This window comes from Musca domestica, unplaced genomic scaffold (genome assembly GCF_030504385.1).
Source record: "Musca domestica strain aabys unplaced genomic scaffold, Musca_domestica.polishedcontigs.V.1.1 8, whole genome shotgun sequence".
In the NCBI taxonomy this organism is placed as follows: Eukaryota; Metazoa; Arthropoda; class Insecta; order Diptera; family Muscidae; genus Musca; species Musca domestica.
This window is the reverse complement of record NW_026712409.1, coordinates 16,424,426-16,437,639: the sequence shown is the minus strand read 5'-3', so window position 1 is coordinate 16,437,639 and position 13,214 is coordinate 16,424,426. Positions and strand designations below refer to the sequence as shown.

The 13,214-nt window shown below is 34.1% G+C and overlaps 1 protein-coding gene across 4 annotated transcripts in view; it reads right to left on the bottom strand.

Annotated features, from left to right (window-relative positions):
- Positions 1-4,777: 4,777 nt before the first annotated feature.
- The window catches only part of LOC101893337 (Major Facilitator Superfamily protein), a 113,617-nt gene continuing 105,180 nt past the window's right edge, over positions 4,778-13,214 (bottom strand). For all 4 annotated transcript variants that reach the window (XM_059131077.1, XM_005177040.4, XM_059131076.1 and 1 more), the window contains 2 exons: positions 7,284-9,188; positions 4,778-5,742 (listed from right to left, as the gene is read on the bottom strand). In XM_059131077.1, coding sequence (XP_058987060.1) covers positions 5,588-5,742; positions 7,284-9,183 — 2,055 coding nt within the window. In that variant the 5' untranslated portion in view covers positions 9,184-9,188 and the 3' untranslated portion in view covers positions 4,778-5,587. The remainder of the gene's footprint in view (positions 5,743-7,283; positions 9,189-13,214) is intronic.

Sequence of the window (13,214 nt, the reverse complement as noted above, 5' to 3'; positions counted from 1 at the left end):
TTTTGCGCGTTTATAAATAGTTTGTTGTTGAAAGTGTTGAAATGTTAAAGAATGGAGTGCAAGTAGAACTTAATCTATAGTCAATGTAAACTAAATGTTTCCGGATCATGGACCCGTTTGTTGTGAAAAAATGTATGTGTGTAAATGTGGTATGGGTAACAAAGAGTCGTTCGAATAGACGACATCCTATGTCTCTCAGCTTTTGTGTCGGATCAAGTGAACCTTTTCCATCTTCCTGATTGTGGATGCCTACATTTGGATATACATTGAACGGAGTGTACTCCAAATCAAAGAGGTAAGAAACATATTTATACTTTTGAGAAATTCAAAAAAAGTCTAATGTATTTTTATACCCTCAGGCCTATGGCTGGAGAGGGTATATATAGTTTGATACGGCCAAAACATGCCTCATTGAAATAACGGTTTTAGACCCTAGGTCTCTTTGGACCAAATCCGCTTTAGGACATTTGGAGTCGATCTACTGATGTCCATCCGTCCGTCCATCGTCTGTCTGTCTGGCAGATGCGCCCGATCGCCCGATAACTCTGGAAGGGAGTATCCGATTTGCTCCAAACTTGGTACATCGTAATATTATTATCAAACTTAGATCGAGTTCGGAGATGGACAATATCGGTCAACTCCTTCTGGTACCTCCAACAACATTGGCAAAGAAAATAATTTACTGCACAGAAAGAGAAAGGATAGTCCGATTTTGCTCGAACTTTGCAAATTCTAATATTTGCATCAGTGCTAAGTCAGGTGTGAAAATGGAAAATATCTGTTCACTCTATCAAGTACCTCCCCCAAAGGGTAAACAATTTGAATAATAACTCTTATAAAATGTGGTATAAAAGTCCGGTTGTCTTCAACTTGGAAACATCACAATATTTTTATTAACCCAAGGTTTGGTGTGAAAATGGAATTTATCGGTTCACTGCTTCTAGTATCTCCCCCACAAAAGGGGAAAAATTTTGAATATTCATGAAGCTCATAAAACACGAAACTAACATCCGATTCCATTCAGATTTGGCACATCTCAATATTTCCATCAACACAAGATCAATTAAAAGTATGGTAGAGATCGGACCATTCCTTCTGGTAATTCCCTCATAACGGCTTATGTTTTGAATAAGCAAAATGATCTTAAAATCCGAAATAAGCATCCGGTTCTCTTTAAATTACACTCATCGCAATATTTTTATTAACCCAAGGTCTGGTGTGAAGATGGTATATATCGGTCCGCTCCTTATGATTTTAAATGTCCATGAAGCTCATAAAACACGAAAATAACTTCCGATTCCATTCAGACTTAGCACATCTCATTATTTCCACCAACACAAAATCTGTTATAAAGATGGTGGAGATCGGGCCATTTCTTCTGGTAGGATTTTGAGAAACAAAACGCTGAAAGAAAGCGAAATACGAAATGGACAATATTGGCCCATTCCTTCGGAACCTACTCCATAGAGGGTCAACAATTTGAATAATCAAAACAGAAGTCAAAATATCAAAACAGAAGTCAAATAATCGAACATTGGCATTGTATTATCCATGGATATCTGTTGCGAAAGATAAGAAACATAGTATTGAGGTTGTTATAAAAGCTATATCCTTCCAATAAGAGTTATTAATGTTAATGGAATCTATGTCGTTGCACTCTCAAAGTATGTGGACAATTGTCTCCCCTTGAGTCAGGAACCAGTTCTATGATTTAAAATATTTTGCCAATTTAAGATTCATACTTACCCCACAACCAAACCAAACTCAAATAAAACAAAGTACAATTTTTTTCAAATGTTATTTTTACAAATAACAAAACTTTTATGATTTTTTTTATTGAAAGGCACTTTCTGGTTTTTTATGTTTGTTGTTTTTGACACATTGGTTTTTTATGTAAATTTACATTTTTTGTCTTCTAAATATATAGCCTAGGTCCATATTATCTAAATTAATTTCAAAATTCTTTTGTTTTTTTTTCTTTTTGTTTTGCAAAAAAATATGTATTCAAATTTTTTGTTGTTTTAATTTACAAAAATATGGATAGACTATTTTTAAATTAAAATTTTTATAATTACATTTATTATATTTTAAAACTAATTGCTGATCAACAGCTGATCTAAAATATAACAGTGTTTTTAATATATATTTTATTCTGTTTTTTTTTTATAGTTTATCAAAAAAGAAGAAAGAGGGATCAAATATGTGATTGTTGTATGTAAAAGGACATTGATTATGGGAGATGCAGAAGGTCTTTGTGTGCTGGTGGAAGAATAAGTCGGAATTTTTTGCAATAACAATAGCGATTTATATCGTCCAAGTAAAAAATAAAACGTTCCATGGAAGACTTTTGAAGGACATTCCTGGTTTAAGAAGATGCTTGGCATAAGGTTGAAATGGTAATATCTTGACATACATAAAAATGTCCGACAAATAAACCTATCATATTTTTTAGGTATGACTCAATCAACAAGGGATTTAAAATTCCCACCGTAGCCAATTCATTTATCCAAAATTCACCACCAAAATATCAGAAAGGACTGGTGAAAATGTTCATGGAAGTAAATTCAATTAAGGACTGTTAGTACAAGATTCGAACAAATCGTCACCAGACCTCAAAATATCAGAAATATCCGTAAAAATATGATGGACACACATCGTGCAGGTATTTGGTGTAGTTGTTGTTACGTTGACAAGAGATGGTAGTGATGTTATTTATGAAACTTTATCAAGGAATGGTATCTTAATATTAGGAGGCGTATCTTGGAGAAATCTAAAGAGCTATTAAGAACCATTTATTTAAGAAAAGTATTCATAGGAAACATTTCTTCCCAAAAATTGATTTAAAAGTCTTTCATCTTTAAAGATTATTTTCAAATTAATATGGTTTGGAAGACCCTTCCCCATGCCAAGCCTGCTTTTATAGTTTTTTTCCTAAATTTGGTTTTTGAAAGCATTTTTTTCATTTGGAAGAAATGAACCCTTTAAAAAGAAAGGAATCTTTCAAGGATTTTCCCTTAGAGAAATCGTTAGGAAAATGATTATGAATGAGCATTTTTAAGGACTATTTTCAAAACCAAAAAGAAAAAGTCAAAAGTCAAGCGGGACCGACTATATGATACCCTACAACTTAGTAGAGCTCCCGTAACAAAAAAATTTCTTTCAAGTAGATTATACCACCTATCAATTTTTAGCTTTAGAGCAGTCATAGTTCGCTATAGAGTGCATGGTATCACTTGGAGAAAGATTATATTGAGGATATATATGTGACCTATATCCAAATCTGAACCGATCTTTATAAATTTTGGCAGAGGTATTTTCTAGCAGTATCTGATGTCCGGTACTAAAGATCATTCTTCTGGAGTACATGTTACGCATGTGAGGGACTTAAACCCCAAAACGGATGAAACATATATATGAAAGCTATAGCTATATCTGAACCGATTTTCAAATTTGAAGTACTGGTTTATAGGATGAATTCAGCCGTAATTGCCAAAATTCAGTCCATTTGGGTTGATATTAGCCATTTGGTGCACAATAAACCTGAGAAATTTAATGTACTTGCTTCTAGACTGAATTCGGCCGGATATGCCAAAATTCAGGTCATTTTGACTGATATTGGCAATTTGGTGCACAATTAACCCGAAATCGGTTGAGGATATATATGGAAGCTATATCCTAAACATCACCGATCTCGATAACATTTGACAGATGTATTCGCATGAAACATGTATATGGGAGCTATAGCTATATCTGAACCGATTTTCTCCAAATTTGATGTACCTGCTTGAATTTGGTGGGGTGTACCAAAATACGGGTCAATTGGACTTTTATTGGCCATTTGGTGCACAATTAACCCGAAATCGGTTGAAGATATATATGGAAGCTATATCTAAATCTAATCCGATTATCACCTAATTCAATAGGGTTCGTTCTTGGGCCAAACAAAAATATTGTTTGCAAAATTCCATCTCAATCGGATAATATATGCGACCTGCATTTTGTCCACAAGAATACATGGACTGACGGACGGAAGATCCTCAAAAGTGACTATGGGTCTATCACACTTCCTTTTCCATGTTACAAAGAAATGCACAAAGACAGGAGGAAGGATGCAGCTTAGTATAATTTCGAGAAATCTGGAAGATATTGACAATTCCTTTTTAAATACATAAAAGTCCAACCGCCTTTTTTAAGTATAAACCAGGTGGAACGTATTTTTCAAAACTATTTCATGTTGCGGCAATTCAAAACACATGGCACACAAAGACCACTCCCTTCCCTTGGTTGTGGTGGGGAAAAAATTTGGTTTAGTCAATTTAAGTTAACAAAAAATTTAATTAATTTCAGAGAAAAAAAAAATAACAACAAATTGCAATTAACCAAAGAAACGAAACATGTCTCAAGGCCATATTAAATAAAGCACTTAGCCTTGGACTTTCAAAATTATCGGACCATATTTGTCTTAGTTTCATTGCAACTACAATTTGTGGGTTTTTGTTTTATTATTGTTGTTGTATTTTTAAATTCATTTATACTATTACAAACTTTTATATTAGCTTTAGTTTGAGTTTATTTGAGGTTATACAAAAACAAAAAAAGAAAGATTAATCATTTTAGGTTATGTCGAGAAAAGGGGGACAATGTGGACCTTGTGAGTATAAACAAAAGTCCTCAAAGGGCTTTTGTGTGATCAAAAGTGTACAAATTTATCCCTGTTTTTCACACTAACCTAAAAAATTGTAAACTAAAATAATATGTTATATAAAACCTGTATCAGTCTCATTTGATCACCCTTTTCTTTTTTTCTTTTATTTCTCTTTTCTTCTTCTCTAAAACAAATTATGATGAGGCAAGTTTCTATCTATGTATTTAAAAGCTTAAAGTTTACACAAAATTATTTAAAAAAAACTCAATGCAACAGCAGTTATATTTGGGTTCTGACTGATAATTAATTATTTATATATATAAAAAAATATTAATAGGTAATAATAAAAATTAAAAATAATAAAAAAATAAAAATGAAAACATTAGTTTTTTTAACAAGAAAATGCAAGAAACTTTCCTAATAATAAACACCAAGGAAACAAACAAACAAGCAAGTTACAGAAAAAAAGGAGTTTTTAAAACCCATTTTTCCAATTCCAACTTAAAAACTACAACCTTTCAAAATTCCTTGCATTGCTCTAGGAACATCGAATGGATTTGTTGTTAATTCACTTGGTTTCGTTTTGTTTTTTTCTTACTCTTCTTCTTGTTAGATTTCCAATATATTTTTTTGTTTTTAAGGAAGTTTTAATTTCTTGGGATTTTCCTTTTACTTTTGATTGATTGTCCACAATTTTCCCTAGGGCCTGGAAGACGGTTTATCATTTTTTTTGTTTTTGTTTCATTCTAGGTATATTCGTTGAAAGGAAGGCGCGTTATTTCTGTTTTGTTATTACTTTTGTACTTCCTTTATTTTGTCGGCTTGAAATATACAATGGATCAATTTGCGGAGGACGAAGCTTAATGTTGATGTATTTTTGTGTACGTATGTATGTGTGTGTGTTTGATGGTTTTAATGAGAACTAAAAACGTAGCGGGATCTTTAAGCTTGAGGCAGTGCATTCTTCTTTTCGTTACGTTTGTTCTCCCATCTGGCCACCGCTGGCAATGGATAGCAGAGGAAGGCCGAAAGCAAGATCAGACCACCAGCGAAATAGAAACAGGCATTGTAATCCTTAGTTGCATCGTATAAGGCACCTGGACGAAAAGAGAAGGTAAGAAAAAACAATAACAACATTAAAAATTTATTATTTGATTTAGTTTTCTAGTAGATTTTTTAAATTTAAATGTAAAATTCCATTATCTGACAATGTTTGTCCTGTTAACATTTGACCTGTTCCCTCACCTCACCGCGATAGTCGTTTTTTCGTTTATAAATGTAGTTGTTGTTCTGTTTCAGACCCGCAGAATTTCAAATTAACCGATTTTACCTTTATGATATTGAAAAAAAATGTAAAACGAGTATATTATTGCAAGCTCTGTAACAAAACTATCGTTGACTCTCTGAGAGAGCTACAAAGAGAATGCATATCGATAGTACATTATCGAACATCAACAGGTTTATGTAGATCGAAGATCATTTACAAGGTTTCTAAAGATCGAAAATCGTTCAAGAGTCCAATCAGACGAGAAAAACAGTTATATTATGGATAAAATACCGAAAAATGAAGCCTTCCATTGATAGCAGATTCATTTGACACATCTTATACAGATAAATACATGATAATATAATATATGTAGGCTCATCAACACGGCTGGTGATACAATGAACTATCTAATCAGTTTTGAGTTCATATATTTGAATGAAAAATTTCTCGAAATAGTAAAAATTTTTGAAAAACGTATATCATTACACAGCCTCGATAAGAAACTCTTCTAATTCTGATTCTAAAGTTTTTTTAATACCCTCCACCATAGTATGTAGGGTATATTAAGTTTGACATTCCGTTTGTAACACCTCGAAATATACATTTTAGACCCCCACAATTATATATATACTCGATCAGCATAAAATTCTATATCGTTCGACTGCTCGTCTGTGGAAATCACTTTAGCTTCCGAACGAAATGAAGTAGGTTGATAAAATTTTACTCAAAGGTGTATTTTGTCTGCAGGACTTTTGATATTGAAAATGGGCCATATAGGTCCACATCTTCTTATAGCCCCCATATAACGGTACCTCCCGCTATTCGGTATTTTGATGATTTTAGCGATATTATTCACCGGAATTGTTTCAAACTTGGTATTTAAAGTTCGTAATAGATACTACAGCCTAAGACAGAAAATTGTCTGTGCAGGTCCACGTTTTGGTATAGCCCTTATATAATGGTACCTTCCGATATTCGGTATTTTGATGAATCTAGCGACAATATTCATCGGGATTGTTTCAAATTTGGTATTTGAAGTTCATATTGGATACCACAGCCAGTGCAGAAAATTGTCTGTGCAGGTCCACGTTTTGATATAGCCCCAATATAACGGTACCTCCCGATATTCGGTATTTTTATGTTTTAGAGACATTATTCACTGATTTTTTTTTAAGTTTCGCATTTGAATATTGTGAAGGTCCACGTCGCGAATAGATCCTAATATAACGGCTACATTCGGTATTTTTAGGATTTAAATAGAATTTTTAACGGATTTTATTTTTTGAAAATTGTCAAAATCGTTCCAAATGGTGGGGGGTATTCAATTTCGGCCCGGTGTTCTTCTAAAATAAGATTGATACAAAAACTCACCTGCAATGGGACTACCAATTGTCGCGGCAATACCCTGGAACAACATAAGGAAACCAAAGGCATTCGTCAACTTTTCCAAGCCAATCATTTCGACAGCAATCAACGATCTCAGGGCCGAGAAACAGGCAATACAGAAACCGAACAGTACAGCAAATGTCCATTGGGTACCGGTGCTGATGTAGAAACCACTGCAAATTGTGGCAATACCACCGGCTGTGATGGCAATGTTGTTCAACCACAATGGCTTGACGCTGGGGAAGGAGGTGATCGAACCACAGAATATCCTAGCAATTGTATTGAAATAACCAATGGCAGAGACCACCTGCAGGGCAGCGCTATCGTCCATGCCACCTTCAACGGCACGTGGCTTCAGGAAAGTGAAGGGTACAAAGAAACCCATCATGGTGAGGAAACCGGAAAAGGCCAAACACATGAAGGAGGGTGACTTCAGAAGGGTTACATCCAACATCGTGGAGAGGGTACGGCGCACAGCTTCGGGACACAAATGGCAACCACTTTCACGTTCTTCCAACTCATCTTGTTTGGTGGGCAGGCGGGTGACAGACATGTGATAGGCCAGCGAGGATTGGGATTGATATTGTGGGATGCGGGTAAGGGAACCGGTGAAGAAGGCATCATCACGATACATGGGCCGGGTGACGGTGTTGTTGACACCATCCTGGGAACCAACATTGCTGCGGCTACCAATGTTTTGCGGACGTCTGCCGGAGACGGTGTGGCGACGGGCCTGGACAATTGTAGGCTTGGCTTCGGTAACCAACAAGTTCTCATTTTCGGTTTCTTCTTCATTTTCACCCACGGTGGTGAGTTCCTTGTGGAGATTAAAGGTCATTTGTTGTTGTTCGCCGTTGGGTGTTGTGGGTTGAGATTTGCGTAGATTTTTCATTTCGGTACCCTTGCCTGAGGCTCCCGAAAGGCGGCGTTCCAAGTTGGCACCCTTGAAGACCTCAGCAGCTGTGGGATAGTGATGTTTGGGTGAGGCACCCATGTAGGTATTGTGGGCGGAGTTTGGCATGGAGTAGGCAAAACGTCCTTCGGGCAAAGGTTTGCTAAAGGCATTGGTGGCGAATTGAGGTTTGGGCGCCACCGAGTTGCCATGGCCATTGGCCTTATTCTTGTTGTCCTCTTCGACACCATTCTCGGTGACAGCCAAGGTCAGAGGTTGGATGGGTCTAAAGGCAATGCCAATGATGGCACAGGCCACAATAATCAAACCTTGGACCTGTAACATGGTTCTCCAGTCATAGTTCTTCAACAGGTAATTCGAGAGGGGTGCAAAGACAAAGGTACCCACACCGGAGCCGCACATGGCAATACCGGTGGCCAGGGCTCTCCACTTTTCAAAATAGAAACCAATGATGACCACAGCCGGGATATAGACCATACAAAAGCCAATGCCACCCAACACACCGTAGACCACCATCAACAGTTCAATGCTGTTCACATAACTGGAGGCCACAAAGCAGACAGCTGCAAATAGAGCACCAGCAATAGTTACCGGCCGGAAACCAAAACGATTGGCCATGGCACTTACAAATGGACCAGCCATCAAATAGCAACCACTCAGCAGCGAGGACACAAAGGATACATAGAACTTGCTGACATTGAATTCCTTGATCAAATCATCCTGAATGAAGCCGGAACAGAAGACAATACCATCAATGATAGTGCAGCAGAGGAAAGATGCCACCATGACCACCCAGGCCCAGCCACTGTCGGGTGGCACGACCACAGCTGCCGTTGCATTGTCGACATCTTCGAATTGTTCCTTGCCATCCTGCGACTGATGATTGTTGGTGGTCTTTGCTACCAAACTGTCGGAGGCTGCTGGTTCATCGGCAACCGTAACATTCCGATGATTCTGTTGTGTTGCGGCCATTTAATCTGCAAGTAAATGTTTTGTTTGGGAAAGAAAATGGGTGGGTTATTTAAAAATCAGAAACATCGCAAAGAATATTTTTTTTTCAAAAATGGAAGATAAAGGCGATATATAATAGCTATAGAATATATATATGAATGTAGGAGATTAAAATATGTATTTGTTTTTGCACAAGCGAACAAAAGAAGGGGGTGTGTGTCCAAACATGTGATGTCTTGTGGTTGTATTTGTTATTGTTTTTTTCCCTCTTTGATAATTATGATGATCCCCCCTATCTTAATTATCATGATCCTATATTGATATGTCACGACTTGTCGGAATCTGTTTGTCAACGCCATTAACGTTGTTCATAGATGTGTGTGTGTGTGTGTGTACATATGTTCTAGTAGTGGTGGATATTTTTAACCATAAGGTGAAAAGTTTTTTGTTCGGGGCCATTGTTAAAACGTCGTTCTTCTGTATTTTTTGTTGCCTTGATGTTCTTGTGAATTATGGCCTGCAGCCAAATGAACTCGGAATGGAGTGGACAATGCCTTGGAATGACGCACGTGATCATTGCGTTGTTCACTTATTTTGAAGGATAGTCAATTGTTTTCCTCGCCGTTTTTAAATTACTTTTTAAAATATGTCATTTCATACAAAAATGATGTGAACTGTAAATAAAGGTCCGCCACCCATCCCAGAGTAATGAGGGGCCATTGAACATACCGCCCTGAGTCATCAAACGAACTACACAATACAAGATCGGAAAGGAACAACAATTTAAAGGCATACGTATGTATATATTTTTTGGTCTCATTGGTTACTCAGTCCTATTGGGCGCCACATTCCAAAAAAAATCTACTTTTGATTTAACTCTTTCCAATGTTTTTCTCTTGGTAAAAATATCAAATCATTTGGAGACAGGCACATCAGAAATTACTTTTTTATCTCGTAGGCAACCCAGTCCAATTGGGCGCCACATTCCAAACAAAACGGATTTTCATAAATTCTTTTCCAATTTCTTTATTTTTTATTAAAATATCAGACCATTTGGGGATAGGCAAACTAGAATCCCTCCAGACAAGTTGTTGTAATTGACAAGTGAGAGAAGAAACCATGAACTTTCAGAATTATTTTGCAATGGCAACACTACACAGGATGAGATGAAAAAACTGCAACCAACTTCAGACTGCTGTAATTTCTAAGCAACGCATCCGACAGCTGTTAAAATTATTGCAGTGACAGCTCATTTTATTGTTTACAAGCGCGTCCAAGGCAATTTGCTCAGAATTTTTCAGAAAAAAAGTTGTTCGTGATGGAATTCAAGCGTGATAGAGTGATTTCTTTATATTTGGCTGGAAAACCACAAATGGCTATCGTTAGAGCACTCCAGCATTTAAATGTGAATAAATCTTTTTTGTCTCGTACTATCGCTCGTTGCCGTGACACTGGTAGCGGTAGCGTAGCCCGACGTCAAGGAAGTGGAGGGAAGAAAACAGCAACATCAGCAGAAATGGTTGGAAAAGTAAAGAAGCGACATGATCGAAACACGCCTCGCAGTGACCGAAAAATGGCTCGTTAGCTGAACATATCACAATATTCGATTCGGCAAATATTGAAAAATGAGCTCGGGGTAAAGCCATTGAAATTCCAAAAAGTGCAAGAACGTACACCGCAACAGAGAGTAAATAGATTCAAATGAGTTAAAGAGTTATTTCGCTTGGCCGAAAGTGGTGAACTGCCGAATTTGGTTCGTTGTCCAGCAGTTTGTAAACAAACAAAATGATCGTGTTTACCTGCCAAAGAGGTCAGGTGAAGATGTGCACCTTCGGTTTGCAACTAGAACTCAAGCACCATCGCACTCAGCACGCGCTACCCAAGAATGGTTCAAAATGAGGTTCCTTGCTTCATTTTCAGCGCACAATGGCCACCAAAATTTCCGGATGCAAATCCGTTGGTCCATTGTGTCCGGAGTATTTTGGAAAGCAAGGTTGGCACTAAAACATACCAAAGTGACGATCACCTCAAGCAAGCGCATCGCCGGGAATGGGCCAAAATACCACAGAGCAACATTCCGTCAGCGTGTGACGGTTTCATTGGCCGTTTGAAGGCCATAATTCGTGTCAAAGGTGACCAATTCGAACAAATCTAAACTTATTCTAAAATTTTTTGCTGCCATTCAATGAAATTTAAAAAAAATGTAAAAATTATGGCATTTGACTTTGTTGCAGTTTTTTTATCTCACCCTGTATAGAGTACATTGTCGCGAATTAGACTAGGCCTAAAGAATACGTTTTCATTGGGACATCTTAACCCTGTTTGGTGGAGGTACCAGAAGAAATGGTCCGATCTCTTCCGTCTTTATAACAGATCTTGCGGTGATAGAAATATTGAGATGAGTCAAGTCTGAATGGAATCGGATGTTAATTTCGTGTTTTATGAGCTTCATGAATATTAAAAATTTTGCCCTTTGTGGGGTAAGTACAAGAAGGATTAGACCGATATATTCCATCTTCACACCAGACCTCGGATTACTAAAAATTCCTTCAAATTTTGTATATTCCAATACTTTAATCTGTATTATGTTCATCAATCAAACAATCATCATGGTAAAGGTAAAGGCATTAAATTTAATTAAATTTCATGATGGCAATGCTGTAATTAAACATCGATCAAGAGTTAGAAATGGCAACATTCACATAAGGAAATCGAATGCATTTATTTGAACATCTCCAAAAAAGGTTTAACCTTCTTAAATCCTAAGATGGCAAAGTTCTCGCCGTGGTCTACGATAGACAGATGAACAGTTAGAGGTTTTTAATAATAATAATTAATAATTAATAATAATAATAATAATAATAATAATAATAATACTAATAATAATAATAATACTAATAATAATAATAATACTAATAATATTAGTTAATAATAATAATAATTAATAATTAATAATAATAATTAATAATAATAATAATAATAATAATAATAATATAATAATAATAATAATAATAATAATAATAATAATAATAATAATAATAATAATAATAATAAATAATAATATAATATAACAATAATAATAATAATAATAATACAATAATAATATAATAATAATAATAATAATAATAATAATAATAATAATAATAATATAATAATAATAATAATAATAATAATAATAATAATAATAATAATAATAATAATAATAATAATAATAATATAATAATAATAATAATAATATAATAATAATAATAATAATAATAATAATAATAATAATAATAATAATAATAATAATAATAATAATAATAATAATAATAATAATAATAATAATAATAATAATAATAATAATATAATAATAATAATAATAATATAATAATAATAATATAATAATAATAATAATAATAATAATAATAATAATAATAATAATAATAATAATAATAATAATAATAATAATAATAATAACAATAATATAATAATAATAATAATAATAATAATAATAATAATAATAATAATAATAATAATAATAATAATAATAATAATAATAATAATAATAATAATAATAATAATATTAGTTAATAATAATAATAAAATAATAATAATAATTAATATAATAATAATAATATAATAATAATAATAATAATAATAATAATAATAATAATAATAATAATAATAATAATAATAACAATAATAATAATAATAATAATAATAATAATAATAATAATAATAATAATAATAATAATAATAATAATAATAATAGGAATAATAATAATAATAAAATAATAATAACATTTAACCTTAAAAACTATAAATGGTTGAGGTCTAGATAAAAGTCTTCCTAAGGCCTACTACACCTGAATGAAAAAAAAAATAATACATCTCCATACAGAGGTATTCCAAATGGATTTTGTAGATTTCCTAAGGGTACTTGATTATCTTGGATCCCTCTTAAATTAGAAAAGTTTCTATACATCTTAATTGTAAATAACTCATCTGTAAATAGAAGATATGTTCGGGATTTTCTAAGAGACCTGAATGAGGTGCTCTAGAATAAGGAG